Here is an 18,915-nt window from a genome sequence, read left to right on the forward strand (position 1 = left end):
AAGTGGCTGGAGGGTTTACTGATATCTTTATTTTCTCATTTCAGCGGTCTGAGATACCCACTTCCTTCAAGCAGCTCAATTATGTTGGTCCCCAAGAAGACTGAGGCAACCTGCCTCAATGACTAGTGTCCAAGAACACTTACATTTACTATAATGAAGTGCCTTGAGAGGTTGGTGATAAGAACATAAGAAATAAGAGCAGGAGTGGGCCATACAGCCCATCGAGCCTGCCCCACCATTCAATAAGATCATGGCTGATCTGTGCTTAAACTCAGCTCCATCTACCTACCTTTTCCCCATAACCCTTAATTCTCCTACTATGTAAAAATTATCTAACTGTATCTTAAATATGTTTAGTGAAGAAGCCTCAACTGCTTCCCTGGGCAGAGAATTCCACAGATTCACCACTCTCTGGGAAAAGCAGTTTCTCCTCATCTCCGTCCTAAATCTACTCCCCTGATTCTTCAGGTAATGTCCCCTAGTTCTAGTCTCAGCTACCAATGGAAACAGCTTTTCTATTTCTATCTTACCTATCTCTTTCAAAATTTTGTATGTTTCTATTCTCTCATTCCTCTCATTCTCCAGAATTCCAGAGAGTATAGTCCCAGGTGACTCAATCTCTCCTCATAAGTTAACCCCTTCATCTCTGGAATTAACCTGGTGAACCTCTTCTGCACTGTCTCCAAAGCCAGTATATCCTTCTTCAAGTATGGAGACCAGAACTGCACACAGTACTTCAGGTGCAGTCTCACCAGTATATAGTTGCAGCATGACCTCCCTGCTCTTGAACTCAATCCCTCTAGCAATGAAGGCTAACATTCCGTTTGCCTTCTTAATACCTGTTGTACCTACAAGCCAACTTCTTACGATTCACGCACAAGCACTCCCAAATCCATCTGCACAATAGCATGCTGCAATCTTCCACCATTTAAAAAATAATCTGCTCTTCTATTATTCATTCCAAAGTGGATGATCTCGCATTTACCAATGTTGTATTCCATCTGCCGGACCTTGGCCCACTCACTTGACCTATCTATATCCCTCTGCAGACTCTCCACATCCTCAGTACAATTTGCTTTTCCACTCAGTTTCGTGTCATCAGCAAATTTTGCTATGCCACACTCAGTCCCCTCTTCCAAATCATCAATGTAAATGTTAAATAGCTGCGGGCCCAGCACCAACCCCTGTGGCACCCCACTCACCACTGACTGCCAACCGGAGAAACACCCATTTATACCAACTCTCTGCCTTCTATTGGTTAACCAATTCACCATTCATACCAAGACACTTACTCCGACTCCACGCATCCGTATCTTATTTATAAGTCTCTTGTGTGGCACCTTATCGAACGTCTTCGGGAAATCCAAGTATACGACATCCACCTGTTCCCCTTTATCCACTGCACTCATTATGTCCTCAAAGAACTCCAGTAAGTTTGCCAAACAGGACCTGCCCTTTCTGAATCTATGCTGCATCTGTCTAATAGAACCACTCCTTTCTAAATGTTTCACTATTTCTTCCTTAATCACAGCTTCAAGCATTTTCCCCAACTATAGGTGTTAAGATAACTGGCCTACAGTTGCCCGTCTTTTGCCTACATCCTTTTAAAAAAAGTGGCGTGACATTTGCTGTCTTACAATCCGCTGGGAACAGCACAAAGTCTAGAGAATTTTGATAAATGATTACCAAGGCCTCTACTATAACTTCCACCAATTCCCTCAGCACCCTGGGATGCATCCCATCAGGACCAGGGGACTTATCTTCCTCTAGTTTGCTCATCACTATCTCTTTAGTGACAGTGATTTTATCGAGGTCCTCACCTCCCATTTCATCCATAACATCATTCTTTGGCATATTAGATGAAACGTATCAACTCCTGCCCGAGAATCCATGAGAAAAGATTGTGGCATGCTATTGTGCAGATGGATTTGGGAGTGCTTGTGCATGAATCGTGAGAAGTTGGCTTGTAAGTGCAACAGGTTATTAAGAAGGCAAACGGAATGTTAGCCTTCATTGCTAGAGGGATTGAGTTCAAGAGCAGGGAGGTCATGCTGCAACTATATACAGGTGAGACTGCACCTGGAGTACTGTGTGCAGTTCTGGTCTCCATACTTGAAGAAGGATATACTGGCTTTGCAGACAGTGCAGTGGATCCCTTGGATCCACTCTAATTTGCCTTCTGTCACAACAGGTTAATGGCAGATTCCATTTCATTGCCTGGTCCCTCAGCCCTGGAACAGTGAAGATGCAAACATCAAGATGCTCTTCATTGACTACAGCTCTGTAATCGACATTATCGTCCCCTCAAAACTAATTAATAAGCTCTACGACCTAAGAATTCCTCTACCATGTTGCACATTTTCCTAATGTGTCCAAGTCTTTCTGTACACTGCCTGCTTCCTTAACACTAGTTGCTCCTCTATCCATCTTTGTATCTTATGCAAACTTGGTTTCAAAGCCACCGATTCCATAATCCAGATCATTAACATATAACAAGAAAAGCAGCAGACCCAACACCAACATCTGTAGAACACTACCAGTCACCAGATGCCCCCAGAAAAGGCCCCTCTTATTCCCAACTCTTTGCCTCCTGCTGGTCAGCCAATCTTCCGTCCATGCCAGTATCATTCCTCTAATACCATGGTTCTTGTCTTGTCTCACATAGGCCTTTTGAACATCCATTGACTCACTTTTGTCTATCCTGCCTGTTATTCCTTCAAAAAACTCCCGCAGATTTGCCAGGCGAGATTTCTCCTTAAGGAAACGATGCTGACTTCGGCCTATTTTACTATGTGCCTGCAAGTACCCCAAAGCCTCATCCTTAATGATGGACTCTAACACCTTGCCAATCACTGAAGTCAGGTTAACTGGCCTATAATATCTTTTACTTCCCTCCCTTCTTAAAGCGAGGATTGACAATTCTTAATTTACCAGTCCTCCGGAATATTCCAGAATCTAGTGATTCTTGAACATTCATTACTAATGCCTCACAATCTCTTCAGCTACCTCTTTCAAAACCCTGGGGTATAGTTCATCTGTTCCAGGGAACTTATCGACAAGCAGACCTTTCTGTTGCCCAGCACCTTCTCCTTAGTAATAGTGACTACACAACCTCAACTCACTGTAATTTCTGGTGCCCTCCACAGTGAAGACTAGCACATAATAATTATTCAGATTGTCTGCCATTTCCTTGTACCCCATTACTACTTCTCCAGCATCATTTTCCAGTAGTCTGATGTCCACTCTTGCCTCTCTTTTAATCCTTATATCTGAAAATTAATTTCTTATCCTCTTTTATATTATTGGCTGGCTTGCCTTCATATTTTATCTTTTCTCTCGAGGCTTTTTTAGTTGCTTTCTGTTCGTTTTTAAAAGCTTCCCAATCCTCCAACTTGCCACTAGTTTTTGCTCTACTGCATGCCATCTCTTCTGCTTTTATGCTGTCATTGACTTCCCTTGTCAGACACAGTTGCCTTATCTTCCCTGTAGAATACTTTTTCTTGGCGATGAACTGGTCCTGCATTTTCCAAATTACTCCCAGAAACTCCAGTCATTGCTACTCTATGTCATCCCTGCTAGTGTCCCTTTATAATCAACCTTGGCCAGCTCCTCCCTCATGCCTTTGTAGCTACCTTTACTCAACTCCAATACATCTGATTTTAGCTTTTCCTCTCAAACTGCAGAGTGAATTCTATATTATGATACCTGCTTCTTAAGTGTTCCTTCACTTTAAGCTCCCTAATCAATTCTCCATTACACAACACCCAAATCAGAATTGCTTTTTGATTCCCTTTCCCTAGGCTTCTCATGATTTTATACACCTCTATAAACTCACCCCCCTCCACCAGTCCACTAAAGAATGAAGTCTTAGCCTGCCTAGCTGCTTCCTATAACTGAGGCCCTTGAGCCCTGACAAAATTCTCGCACATCTTCTTTACACTCTTTTCAGCCGTTCTTCCTAATACAGGGTGACCAAAACTGTACACAATACTGCAAGTGCAGCCTCACTAATGTCTTGTACAACAACAACAATGTTATATCTATTATACTCTGCATTATTGCTCAAGGCTAGCATGCCAAACACCTTTTTTCACCACCCTCTCTTCATGTGATGCCACCTACAGCAAACCATCTACCTGTAGTTCTTGACCTCTCTGTTCCACAGCAGCCCCAAGGCACTACCCTGATTGGACAATAATAGAAAAAAAACACTTCAGATCCTGGAATACTAAAATAAAAGCAGAAAGTGCAGGAACCTGGGGAGTATCTCTGAAACAGAATTAGCTTGCTTATCTCCTTCCCCATTCTGACAAAATGTTTCTGAGCTGAAACATTAACTGTCTCTTTCCACAGATGCTGCTTGACCTAGAAAAAAATCAGGTGAGTTGCTCCCTCTTTGTTTCTCAAACAGAAGACTGTTTCACATGAGATGCTGTCCTAAACTTGGCAGTAATTTACCCATCAGCATATTGTCACTGGGTAACACAGGAAATGCAGCACCCTACTTACACACACACACACACAAAGCAAAACAGACTTAGAGGCATTATCATGTATTGACTGAGGGATAACCAATGACCAGGCTACTCATCAACCATTTCATTTCAAATGGAAACATTTTCTGGCGAGTAGACAGAATCTCATCTAACGATGCCTCTGTAGGTGATTGGTGCAATGTGGAGCCTCAGCACTTCACGAGAACCTTTGTATCATAGCTCTCTAAAACTGCGAGAGATGAAGTTAGAAATCTATTCCACTTGGTCAGGAATCATAACTAACGGTGAAAATTACATTTCAGAAAGCTTTCCTAAAACAAAACTGTGTTAGTTATGCATGGTTCCATGCAGTTTTCCCAGCTTGCTGTAGAATTGGACACCATGATAGCAGGGATTTCTAGGTTCTCAGCCAGGCCTTTAGAGAAATCTACAAATTTGTGATCAATAGCAGAATAATAAACTGAAATGATCCCTCAATGAAACGTGCACACCTGGGGCACAGATAATCTTCTCTGATCATATCTTTATCCATTTGCATTAACTTAATTAAAATGTGATAAATGGATACAAGATTCAGTCTATTCACACCCTCGTCTAGAGGCATTGAGTATTTGCATTTAGATGATGCTTTCAACACATAATTGTTCCATGCACTTCATGTGCCACTAAATCACAGAAGAAAAATTTTAAGGAGCACCTAAAGCTTTAGCAAAGCTGAATTTTAAGGAGATGAAGGAGACAGATTTAGTGAGGAAATTTCTGCCAGCAGCCTCAACAGCTGGAGTAAAGGCATGCGCTGGCTGTTCAGGGAGATCGAAATTAATGATTGATTGTTTCCCTGTATAGAGATGATCAAGAGCAAAGATCATACAGGCTAGCATTCCCGTATTAGGATATCAAGAACGAGTATGTATTAGCTGCTACAAATGAACAGGTCAACATCCAAACCTGTCGAGCATTGGTGTTTAAAGACACAGCGGAAAGCAGATAGAAATAAATATAAATACTAATTTTTACACACAACCATGTCTAATCCTGATAGTAGAATGGCTTCTCCCTGTTAGAGAAAACAGATGTTAGAATATAACTTTATGGCCCATCTCATCCATGATAATCCCATTTGCCTGTACACCCATTTAAATGCCTTTTAAACATTGTGAGTGTATCGGCTGCCACCACTTCCTCCAGCAGCTTGTCCAGATATTCAGGACAAAACCTATCCTCTGATCTCCTTTAAATTTTCTTCCCTATCACTTCAAGCTTGTGACTTCAAGCTTTAGACTGCCTGTCCTGGGAACAAGATTCTGATTTTCTAGCATATCCATGCCCCTCATAATTCCAAAAACTTCTATAAATTAACCCTCAGCCTCCTCCACTCTGGTGAGATTTGATCCAGCATGTCCAATCTCTCCTTATAAGCACAGTCCTCAACAGCAGTCAACATCCTGGTCAATCTCTTCTGCACTTTCTTTATGCTATCATATCCTGCAGTGTGGTGGCCAGAGACGTAGACAAGTTCAGGAATTAGGGAAAATAAACTTTGGTCAGGGAGAACCAATGGTTATCAACAGAGTACCTAGCCTAATTTTTAACATGAATAAAGTCGAAAGGAAGAGTTCTAGAGGAAGAAAGAGAACATTAGAAATGATAGAGGAATGTACCAATAAAAGTGTTGGTGCAATTTTCCCTTCAAGATGTTTCCATAGAAAGTAAAAGAAGCCACCAAAGTTGAACTTAGAAAGCAAAACAATTGCTAAAAATCACAGAGCATAAAATTGTAATAATCAGTCCCATTGAAGAAAATAAAATCTCCAACAAATACTGCAGGTTAAACTCAGAAATGGTAAGGTACAATGCTTTCTTCTCACCATTACTTTGCAGCTCCAGGACTAAAGCGTGGGTATCAAAACACATTCTCCTCTGTTCTTGGGACAATAAATCAACCTTCGGGTCATAAACACACGATGAGGTAGCAGCAAAAAAGCCTGCAGACAGACAAAACAAATCAGCTTTAGCTGCCCGTACTTTTAATGTCCCTAACATCACAGTTATGAAATATCCAACCGATACACCAGAATGATTTATTTTGTTGCTCAAGGAAAGAGTCTACAGCACACAAACCATTTATTAAGGTACTTCCAGTTGTCATAGAACAGTACAGCATGTACTACTGTGCATACATAGTATGTTGTGCCACCTTATATAAATCTACCTCATGTTTAATCTAACTCCTCCCTCCAACACAGTCCATAAACCTTTGTGTTTCTTATAACCATGTGCTTATCTATCTGTTGCCCATGGAGGAATTAAAATATGGAAGAAAACACTGAACTCGAATGAGTCATTGACAGTGGAAGTACACAAAGCAATTGTCTTTGTTCTTGCCATGAGGTTGAGGGAATGGAGGTTGCCATTTTATGAAGCTGCACTGCATTCTTGACTTTAAAACACTGATTTTGCTTGGCTGAAAGCAAAGGCACAATGATGCACCAGGTACTCTGCTGGATTAGAGATCATTTCCAAATAAAAGGTTATTTGTGAGGTGTTCTTTGGTATGATCTAACATGCAGGTTTGTGAATGGTGGGGTCTGTCTGCCGAGTGATTTGAACTGGATGCTGGTCAGGTAACCGATTTGGAACAAAGAGCTATAAGTTACCAGCTGTAATTATTTGTGGAAAAGGGCAATAAATTGATGCTGACTTGGACCAGAGTCAATAAGAAGGTGATACAAGCCATTCAGATGTCCTTGCTCCAACAAGGATGAAGTGCATCATTTGAATGGATAAGGAGCTTCAGATGAAAAGGCACAACAACTCTGGAAATGAACCATTGCAAGCCGGGGGCTGGGATAAGGAAGCATCGATTGTCTGGCCAACGGGGGATGCTCTATTTTGGTTTTATAAATGAGAAAAGTGGTCTGAGTGAGCATTGGAACAATGCTAACAATAGAATCCATGTCCAAAGTTGTCGGCCTGGCGTCAACATAGTTACGTTGTTGTTTATGCAGGGACAATAAAGTGCGAGCTTTGATTAATTAAGAGTTGTGTAGTGAGTTTCCTCACCTAGTTTTGTTGATGATCCACACCAGGGGTCTGTGAAAAAGAGCTTCTTTTTAATTAAGAGTGGCGACCGTGATTTCAAAGGCCTAGTTTTGCGGCGGTTTCTCTGAGTTGAGGAGCGACCAATCAGTGAGAGGCATTTATTTAGAAAGGGTGAATACAGGTAACAGAGCGGCCAATCTATGAGTGTGCCAGTCTTTAAAGTGGCTTTGGCTCATCAGGCTTGGTGAGGCAGACAGTCTAGTAAGTTCCTCTCTCTCTCTCTGTTATTTGTTCATTCCTCATCTACTAGGGCATAGTATAATGAGAATGGCTCCAGGGGCAGTGTTTTGTACTGCATGTGGGATGAGGGAAGGCTGGGAGACTGGAGGTCTCCCAGATAAATACATTTGCACCAAGTACCTCAAGCTACAGCTCTTGAGAGAATGTTTTAAGGAACTAGAACTGCAGCTCAATGACCTTTGACCCATATAGGAAAATTAGGAGGAGCTACAGGGAGGTAGTCACCCCAGGTTGCAGTAGACAAGTAACTGGGTGACTGTCAAGAGAAGCAGGGAAAATGCACAACCAGCGCTGAGTACACCTGTAGCTCATCCCCTCAATAATATCACTTACCAGGCAGGGGTTGCCACAGTGACCGGGTCTCTGACACCGAGTTTGGTGCTGTGGCTCAGAAGAGCAGAGAGGAGAAGAGGACTACAGTGCTGAAAGGAGATTTTTAGTCAGAGGAACAGAGACGAGGTTCTGTGGGCCCAATAGACACGCCCGCGTGGTATGCTGCCTTCCTGGTGCCAGGAGCAGGGAAGTGTTGGATTGTGCTCATAGCATTCTCAAGGGTGAGGGTGAGCAGCCAGAAATCTTGGGACATATTGTCACCAATGACATAGGTAGACAAGGTGAGGAGGTCCTGAAGATAGATTTTAGGGAGCTAAGTAGAAGGCTGAGAAACAGGACCTCGAGGGTAGTAATCTCTGGATTGCTGCCTGTGCCACGTGCCAGTGAAGGTAAGAACAGGACGATTTGGAGGGTGAATGCGTGGCTGAGGAACTGGTGTGGGGGGCAGGAGTTCAGGGTTATGGATCATTGAGATCTCTTCTGGGGAAGGTATGACCTATACGAAAGGAATGGGTTATACCGGAACCGGAAGCGGGTCTACTATGCTTGTGGGCAAGTTGGCCAGAGTTGTTTGGGTGGGTTTAAACTAATTTAGTAGGGGGGTGGGAACTGGAGCGGTAATGTTTAAGATGAGGTAGTTGGGTTACAAACAGAGGCAATGTGTAGTGAGACTCCTAGCAAGGAGTGGCTGATGATAGGGTAAAATTACAGTCAACAGGATGACTTGCAATGTAAAAGGTGGACAAAATCTAAAAGGTGGACAAAATCAAAAAGGGTGAATACGGGACTAAAGGTGTTATATTTGAATGCGCGCAGTATATGGACTGAGGTCGATGAGCTTGTAGCACTGTTACAGATTGGCAAGTATGTGATGTTATAGGCATTACTGAATCATGGCTGAGAAAAGATTATAGCTGGGAGATTAACATCTAAGGATATACATTGTATTGAAAAGATAGGCAGGAAGGCAGAGGGGGGTGGCGTGGCTCTGTTGGTAAAAAATGAAATCAAATCTTTAGAAAGGGGTGACATAGGGTTGGATAGTGTTGAACCATTGTGGATAGAGCTAAGGAACTGCAAGGGTAAAAAGACCCTGATGGGAATTCTATACAGATTCCCAAACAGGAGACAATGTCTATCAAATGGGCAATGTTACAATCGTCATGGGGGATTTCGATATGCAAGTACATTGAGAAAATCAGGTTGGTGTGGGACTCCAAGAGGGGGTATTTCTTGAATGCCTACACGATGGCTTTTTAGAGCAGCTCACGGTTGAGCCCACTAGGGGATCAGCCATTTTGGATTGGGTGTTGTCCAATGATGCGGAATTGATTAGAGAACTTACTGTGAAAGAACCCTTAGGGACAAGTGATCATAATATGATCAATGTCATTCTGGTATTTGAGAAGAAGCAGCTAAAGTCAGATGTACAATGGAGCAAAGGACATTACAGAGGCATGAGAGGAGTTGGCCAAAATTGATTGGGAACCAGAGCAGCAATGTCTGGGATTTCTGGAAGCAATTCGGGAGGCACAGGATATATACAACCCAAAGAGGAAAAAGTATTCTGTAGGCAAGATGACACAACCATATCTAACAAGGGAAGTCAAAGTCAACATAAAAGCCAAACAGAGGGCTTATAATAGAGTAAAATTAGTGGAAAGTTAAAGGATTGGGAAGCTTTTAAGTACCAACAGAAGGCAACTAAAAGGTCATTAAGGAGGTAAAATGGAATATGAAAGTAAGCTAGCCAATTATATTAAAGAAGATACCAAAAGTTTCTTCAGATACATAATGTGTAAAAGAGAGGCAAAAGAGGATATCGGATACAGAGGCATGAGAAAGGAGTGGGCCAGAACTGGAAAATTCTGGAAAACAATGATGGAAAGGTAGTAATGGGGACAAGGAAATGGTGGATGAACTGAATACGTATTTTGCATCAGGCTTCACTGTGGAAGACATTAACAGTGTGGAGGAAGTTCCAGGTATCAGGGGTCATAAAGTGTGTGAAGTTACCTTTAACAGGGAGCAGGTTCTTGGGAAACTGAAAATGTCTGAAGTTAGATAAGTCGGCTGGACCATATGGTATACACCCCAGGGTTCTAAAGGAGGTGGCTGAAGAGATTGTGGAGGCATTAGTAATAATGTCTCAATAATCACTAGTTCTGGAAGACTGGAAAATTGCAAATGTCACCCACTCCTCAACACGGGAGAGAGGCAGAAGAAAGGAAACTTTAGGCCAGTCTGAACTCAGTGTGTTCAGAAGATGTTTGAGTCGATTATTAAGAATGAAGTCTCATGGTACTTGGAGGCACATGATAAAATAGGCCATAGTCAGCACAGTTTTCTCAAGGGAAAATCTTGCCTGACAAATCTTTGAAGAAATTACAAGCAGGATAGACAATGAAGATTTGGTTGATGTTCTGTACTTGGATTTTCAGAAGGCCTTTGACAAGGTGCCACACATGAAGTTGCTGAACAAGGTAAGAGCCCATGATATTACAGGAAAGATTCCAGCTGATTGGCAGGAGGCAAAGAGTGGGAATAAAGGGAGCTTTTTCAGGTTGGCTGCCAGCGACTAGTGGTGTTCCACAGGTGTCTATGTTGGGGCTGATTCTTATATTGACATTCGTTATATGTCAGTGATTTGGATGATGGAATTGATGGCTTTGTTGCAAAGTTTGCAGATGATATGACGATAGGTGGAGTATTATGAGTACTTCTGGGCCCCTTATCTGAGAAAGGATGTGCTGAAACTGGAAAGGGTTCAAAGGAAGTTCATAAAAAAGATTCCAGGATTAAACAGCATGTCATATGAAGAGCGCTTGCTAGCTCTAGGCCTGATTTCACTGGAATTCAGAAAAATAATGAAAGCTATCGAACAGTGAAAGGCCTTGATAGAGTGAATGTGGAGCAGATATTTCCTATGGTGGGGAAGTCTAAGACCAGAGGACACAGCCTCAGAATAGAGGGGTGTCCTTTTAGAACGGAGATGAGAAGAAATTTCTTTAGCCAGAGTGGTAGATCTATGGAATTCTTTGCCACAGGCAGCTGTGAAGGCCTAGTTTTTGTGTATGTTTAAGGCAGAGTTTGATGGATTCTTGATTAGTCAGGGCATGAAGAGATATGGGGGTTTGGGGGGGGGGGGGTGCGAGGTATGAGTTTGAGGCTGGAAGAAAAATGGATCAGCCGTGATGAAATGGCAGAGCAGACTCAATGGACCAAACGGACTAATTCTGCTCTCATAGCTTATAATGAATGGTCAACACAGCAGTCTCTTAAATGCCCCTATCCTAACAGCCATTTACCATTAACCCCAGAAATATGCTTCAGACACCTACCACTCTGTGTGTAAAATGCCAACCTCTGACAAATGCCTTACACTTTCCTCCACTTCCCTCAATCTGATGTACTTTGGTATTATCCACTCTGCCCAGGGACTAGCAGTCTACTCTATCAAGCCTCTCATGATCTTATACACCTCTAGAGCCCCAAAGATAAAATCCCTAGCTGACTCAACCTCATAAGACATGTTCTCTCCTCTGCACCCTCTCTCAACCTTCCACATTCTTCTTATAATGAGATCACCAGAACTGAATGCAATACTTCAAGTCTAACTCAAGCTTTATCAAGTTGCAACATTACCTCTTGGCTCTTGAACTCAACTCCTGGACTAATGAAGGTCAATACATCAATGGCCTTCTTAACCACTCTATCTACTTGCACAGCAAGTAGATCTACGGATGCGGATCTCAAGATCCCTCTGTTGCTCCACACTGCCCAGAATCCTGCCACTATCCTTGTACTTCACCTTCAAGTTTGATATTCTAAACTGTATCACTTCATAATTTTCTGGAATGAACTCCATCTGCCATCTCCCCACCCATCTCTGTATCTTTTCTAAAAACAGTTGTAGCCTAAGACAACGTTTCACACGATCCACAACACTATTAACATTTGTGTTATCTGCAGCCTTTCACTTCCTCGTTCATGTCTCATATAATAATCACAGAGTGTAGGAGGTCCCAGCACAGATACTTGTGGGACACTACTGGTCACTGTCCTCCAGGCAGAATAAACTCCATTTACCACCACCCACTGCCCTCTGTGGGAAGCCAATTCCAAATCCATGCATAAAAAAAATGAAAACACAAAAAGCTGGCAGAACTCAGCAGACCAGACAGCATCTATTGGAAGAGGTAGTGACGAGGTTTCGGGCTGAAACCCTTCATCAGGAGGATTTTTGTTGCCCCCAAATCCATGCAGCCAAGTTTCCCTGGATCCCGTGTCTCATGATTTTCTAGATGAGCCTACCATGGGGAACTTTGTCAAAAGCCTTACTAAAATCCATATAGAGCACACCCACTGCTCTACCTTCATCAGCTTGTTTTGTCACCTCTTCAAAATCTCAGTTCTGGTCATCTCACTGCAGGAACGATGTGGAAAGTATAGAAAGGGTGCAGAGGAAATTTACAAGGATGTTGCCTGGATTGGGGAGCATGCCTTACGAGAATAGGCTGAGTGAATTTGGCCTTTTCTCCTTGGAGCGACAGAGGATGAGAGGTGACCTGATAGAGGTATATAAGATAATGAGAGGCATTGATCATGTGTATAGTTAGAGGTTTTCCCCCAGGGCTTAAATCGTTAACATAAGAGGGCACAGTTTTAAGGTGCTTGGAAGTAGGTAAAGAGAAGATGTCAGGGGTAAGTTTTTTTAAAAATGTAGAGTGGCGAGTGTGTGGAATAGGCTGCCAGCGACTGTGGTGGAGGCGGATATGATAAGGTCTTTTAAGAGACTTCTGGATAGGTACATGGAGCTTAGAAAAATAGAGGGCTATGGGTAACCCTAGGTAATTTCTAAAGTAAGTCCATGTTACTTTAAAGAAAGGGCCTGTGTTGTGCTGTAGGTTTTCTATGTTTAATAAGGCTCATGAGGCATGACATGCCCCTTTAAAAACCACGTTCCCTTTCCTAATAACACTATGCTTCTCCAAATGCTTACATGTCCTATATCTAGGAATCCACTCCATTAATTTGCCCAGCAGCAATGTGATCTTCACTGGTCCATAATTCCCAGGATTATCCCTGTTATCTTTCTTGGATAATGGAACAACATTTGCCATCCTCCAATCTTCTGGTATATTCATGTATCCAAGGAAGACACAAAGATCATCGTCAATGGTTGGCATGTAAACAGTGAGCCACAGGGCCTTTTTCAGAACTGCATGACTCTTTCTCCTGCACTTATAGCCCGTTGCATGTTTTTCCCAAGCAAATTAACAAAAGACCTGCTCTCAGGTCAAAGCCTTCAATAAAGTGTATGTGAAGCATGTCATTCTAAGGCACATGAAACCACAGTGATGTGTGAACACAGTGAAGCAGCAAGATATAGCTTTTCTGATAAAATGTTCATTCACAAAAAGGTTTTAAAAAACACAAACCCATTTGCAACGCACAAAATGCTGGAGGAACTCAGCAGGCCAGGCAGGATGAAGGGTGTTGGCCCGAAACATCGACTATTTACTCTTTTCCATTGAGGCTGCCTGTCCTGCTGAGTTTCTCCAGCGTTTTGTCTGTGTTTCTTTGGATTTCCAGCATCTGCAGATTTTCTCCTGTTTGCGAAACAAATCCATTTACTGTACTTGGCTTCTCAAAAATGAAAGGACCTAATGAGCACTCTGCATCATGATGAGTACTGTGAGTATTTTGCATCAGTCTTCACTGTGGAAGCCACTAGCAGTGTGCCCAATGTTGAAGGGTGTGAGGGAAGAGAAGTGAGTGTCATAACTATTACAAGGGAGAAACTGCTCAAAAAGCTGAAAGACCCAAGGGTACATAAGTCATCCAGACCAGATGAACTGTACCCTAGGATTCCGAAAGAGATTGCAGTAGAGACCGTGGAGGCATTAGTGATGATCTTTCAAAAATATTGGACTCTGGCATGGTGTCAGAGGACTGGAAATTTGCAAATATCACTCCACTCTTTAAGAAAGGAGGAAGGCAGCAAAAAGGAAATTATAGACCAGTTAGCCTGACCTCAGTGGTTGGGAAGATGTAGAGTCAGTTGTTAAGGATGAGGTTTTTAGTGCTTGGTGACACACAGCAAGATCGGACAAAGTCAGCAGAGTTTCTTTAAGGAAAAGTCTTTTCTGATGAACCTGTTCGAATTCTTTGAGGAGATTACATGTGGGATAGATAAAGGGGATACAGTGGATGTTGTATATTTGGACTATCAGAAGACCTTTGACAAGGAGCCAGACATGAGGCTACTTACCAAGTTAAGATCCCATGGTTTAGTTACTGGTATGGTTAGAGCATTGGCTGATTGGTGGGAGGCAGCAAGTGGGAATAAAAGGATCCTTTTCTGGTCGTCTGCCAGTGACTGGTGGTGTTGGGACCACTTCTTTTAATGCTGTATATCAATGATTTAGATGATGGAATCGATGGCTTTGTTGCCAAGTTTGCAGACAATACGAAGATTGGTGGAGGGGCCAGTAGTGTTGAGGAAACAGGTAGGCTGCAGAAGAACTTAGACAGATTAGGAGAATGGGCAAGAAAGTGGCAAATAATATACAATGTTGGAAAATGCACGGTCAGGCTCTTTGGTAGTAGAAATAAATGTGCAGATTAATTTCTAAATGGAGAGAAAATTCAAAAATCTGAGATGCAGAGGAACTTGGGAGTGCTTGTGCAGAACACCCTGAAGGTTAACTTGTAGGTTGAGTCAGTGGTGAGGTAGGCAAATGCCATGTTAGCATTCATTTCAGGAGGTCTAGAATACAAGAGCAAGGACGTGATGCTGAAGCTTTAAAATGCACTGGTGAGGCCTCACCTTGAGGACTGTGAACAGTTCTGGGCTCCTGATCTTTGAATTGACCTAACCAGTTCCCCTCTACCACCACTCTCCTCGGAATTAGTCCTTACTCTCAATAATTTGTCCTTTGGCCCCTTCCACTTCCTCCAAACCAAAGGTGTAGCCATGGGCACCCATATGGATCCCAGCTGTGCCTGCCTTTTTAGTTGGCTTTGTGGAACAGTCCACCTACCAAGCCTATATGGGTATCCATCCCCCACTTTTCCTTCGCTACATTGACGACTGCATTGGCGCTGCCTCCTGCATGTATGCTGAGATCATTGACTTCATTAACTTTGCCTCCAAATTTAACCCTGCCCTCAGATTTACCTGGTCCATTTCTGACACCTCCCTCCCTTTTCTTGATCTTTCTTTCTCCATCTCTGGACATGGCCTATCTACTGATATCTACTATAAGCCTACAGACTCTCACAGCTACCTGGACTATACCTCTTCCCACCCTGTCTCTTGCAAAACTGCCATCCCCTTCGCAATTCCTCTGTCTCGACAACATCTGCTCTCAGGATGAAGCTTTTCATTCCAGGATGAAGGAGATGTCTTCCTTTTTTAATGAAAGGGGCTTCCCTTCTTCCTCCATCAACTCTGCTCTCAAACTCATCTCTCCCATTTCACGCACATCTGCTCTCACCCCATCCTCCTGTCACCCCACTCGGGATAGGGCTCCCCCTGTCCTCACCTATCACTCCACCAGCCTCTGGGTCCAACATATAATTCTCCGCAACTTCCGCCACCTCCAATGTGATCCCACCACCAAGCACATCTTTCCCTCCCCCCATTTCTGCTTTCCGCAAGGATCGCTCCCTACGCGACTCCCTTGTCCACTCGTCCCCTTCCCATCCCTTCCCACTGATCTCCCTCCCAGCACTTATCCCTGTAAGCGGAACAAGTGCTACACCTGCCCTTACACTTCCTCCCTCACCACCATTCAGGGCCCCAGACAGTCCTTCCAGGTGAGGTGACACTTCACCTGTGAGTTGGCTGAACACCTACGCTCTGTCCGCCAGAAAAAACAGGATCCCCCAGTGGCCACACATTTTAATTCCACGTCCCATTCCCATTCTGATATGTCTATCCATGGCCTCCTCTACTGTCAAGATGAAGCCACACCCAGGTTGGAGGAACAACACCTTATATACCAGCTGGGTAGCCTCCAACCTGATGGCATGAACATTGATTTCTCTAACTTCTGTTAATGCCCCTCCTCCCCTTCTTACCCTATCCCTTATTTATTTATCTCTCCTTCCCCCCCCCCCCCCCACCTTTTCTCTCTCTCTCTCTGCCCCTCTCACAATCACTCTTTGCCCGTTCTCCATCTCCCTCTGGTGCTCCCCTCCCCCTTTCTCCCTGGGCCTCCCGTCCCATAACCCTTCTCCAGCTCTGTATCCACAGAACCATAGAACATTACAGCACAGAAACAGGCCTTTTGGCCCTTCTTGGCTGTGCCAAACCATTTTCCTTCCTAGTCTCACTGACTTGCAACTGGACAATATCCCTCCATACACCTCTCATCCATGTACCTGTCCAAGTTTTTCTTAAATGTTAAAAGTGAGCCCACATTTACCACTTCATCTGGCAGCTCATTCCACACTTCCACCACTCTCTGTGTGAAGAACCCCCACCCAATATTCCCTTTAAACGTTTCCCCCTTCACCCTTAACTCATGTCCTCTGATTATTTTCTTCCATAGCCTCAGTGGAAAAAGCCAGCTTGCGTTCACTCTATCTATACCCATCATAATTTTATAGACCTCTATCAAATCTCCCCTCATTCTTCTACGCTCCAGGGAATAAAGTCCTAACCTATTCAACCTTTCTCTGTAACTCAGTTTCTCAAATCCCGGCAACATCCCTGTAAACCCTCTCTGCACTCTTTCAACCCTATTAATATCATTCCTGTAAGGATTTCTGTAATATCCCTTTTGCAAATCAACTTTCCAGCTCTTAGCTTCATCCTACCCCCTCCTGTCTTCTATCATTTCGGATCCCCCTCCCCATCCCACTTTCAAATCTCTTACTATCTTTTCTTTCAGTTAGTCCTGACAAAGGGTCTCGGCCCGAAACGTCGACAGTGCTTCTCCCTATAGATGCTGCCTGGCCTGCTGTGTTCCACCAGCATTTTATGTGAGATGCTTTGAAAAGATGTGCTGGCATTGGAGAGGGTACAGAGGAGGTTCACAAGGATGATTCCGGAATGAAAGGGTTATCATATGAGGAAGGTTTGATAGCCCTGGGTCTGTACTCACTGGAACTTAGAAGGATGAGTGAAGATCGTTGAAAGAGCTAGACAGAGTAGATGTGGCAAGGATGTTCCCCATGGTGGAGGAGCCTAAGACAAGAGGGTACAGCCTCAGGATAGAGGGGTACCCATTTAAAACAGAGATGTGGAGAAATTTCTTTAGCCAGAGGGTGGTGAATTTGTGGAATTTATTACCACAGGCAGCTGTGGAGGCCAGGTTGCTGGGTGTATTTAAGGCAGATATTGATAGGTTCTTGATTGGACAGGACATCAAAGGTTATGGGGAGAAGGCTGGGGAGTAGTGCTGAAGAGGGAAAAAAAGGATCAGCCATGATTGAATAGTAGAGCAGACTCGATGGGCCAAATGGCCTAATTCTGCTCCATTATGGTCTTATAAAGGAGAGCCACTAGTACATTGATTATTACATAAGTATCTGATTTCATTCTGGCTTTAACAGGTTCACTTATCACACATTTTTGTAACAATTCCATTAATTACATAACTGCTTTTTCAGGGGAAAACGATGAGAAGCCAATGTAATACACTGGATGTGATAAGGGGCAAGCACCGTGGAGGGGAGAGTTCCTTTCATTTGTTTGTCTCAGGTTTGGAGATGGTGGATTTGAGGGTGGGATTGTCACAGTGATTTTGGTCATTGGTAAAAGCGATGTAGGAGTGCAAATCAAAGTACATACTGTAAATGCCAGAAATCTGAAATGAACACAGGAAATACTGAAAACACACAGTAGGCCAGGCAGCAGCTGTGGAAAGACATTTTGCAGGTGATGTAGTAACTGAGCAAATTCAGGAGAAATCCTGTCACTATGAGAATGCAGGCAGACTCAAGTCACTGCGGGGACAGAAGTGTTGGAGTTGGTCACGCCAAAGTTCCTGAAAGATATCACTGTCTCTGTTTTTTACTGTTGTTATGCGTATTTATCTTTCGCTAAACAAAACGCCACATTTATTCATTTCCTGTGTTAAACTTGTATTGTACTTTGGTACTTTTCCGTAAACTGATCGCAAAGAAAATATTCAGAGGTTCCCCGAACAAGGATCATTCAGCATTAATTTACACTCACTGCGTTTTAAATACATTCTTGGACTTTCGGCTAATGAACGCTGCAGGTCCAGAGCTCGGAAGTTGTACGCCTCTAATAAAGTTTTACAACGTCGTATCAGCTTCATGTTCTTTCTCCCTCTCACCGCCCGCAACCTCTACGATTTATTTTCGATGGACAGTGATGTCAGGAGAGGGTAAACTACAGCTGGTGTTTTAATCAGAGTAAGTGGTGAAATCTTATTCAACAAAATTCACACGCCTCCATTCACCCTGATGTCATTTCCACCCGCGAAACTCACAGCCTCGCGAGCTCATTGAGGAAATCCCGGCGCTCAAAATAGCATCACCTTGTGGGCTGGAGTTGTAATTACAGTCCTGTCTGAGTGGACCCATTTTATTCGCATTGTACGAGTATTTTTTGGTTCCTCAAATCGCTTGACTTTTACAGGAACATAATTTCACTTGATACAAAAGTTCATACTTCACCAAAAGAAACTTTTATATGTGTGATTTTAAGCAATATACTTTATTTTTCGCATCTTCTCTCAGCAGCAAGAAATTAATATTGAAC

At 43.2% G+C, this 18,915-nt stretch overlaps 1 protein-coding gene across 6 annotated transcripts in view; it reads right to left on the bottom strand.

The window, feature by feature from the left end:
* ccdc90b (coiled-coil domain containing 90B) overlaps positions 1-18,625 on the bottom strand; it is a 39,890-nt gene extending 21,265 nt beyond the window's left edge. For all 6 annotated transcript variants that reach the window (XM_059964522.1, XM_059964520.1, XM_059964519.1 and 3 more), the window contains exons 1-2: positions 18,364-18,625; positions 6,365-6,481 (exon numbers count right to left, since the gene is read on the bottom strand). In XM_059964522.1, coding sequence (XP_059820505.1) covers positions 6,365-6,481; positions 18,364-18,469 — 223 coding nt within the window. In that variant the 5' untranslated portion in view covers positions 18,470-18,625. The remainder of the gene's footprint in view (positions 1-6,364; positions 6,482-18,363) is intronic.
* Between the last annotated feature and the right edge of the window lie 290 nt (positions 18,626-18,915).

Source organism: Hypanus sabinus, chromosome 3, assembly GCF_030144855.1.
Source record: "Hypanus sabinus isolate sHypSab1 chromosome 3, sHypSab1.hap1, whole genome shotgun sequence".
NCBI lineage: Eukaryota > Metazoa > Chordata > Chondrichthyes > Myliobatiformes > Dasyatidae > Hypanus > Hypanus sabinus.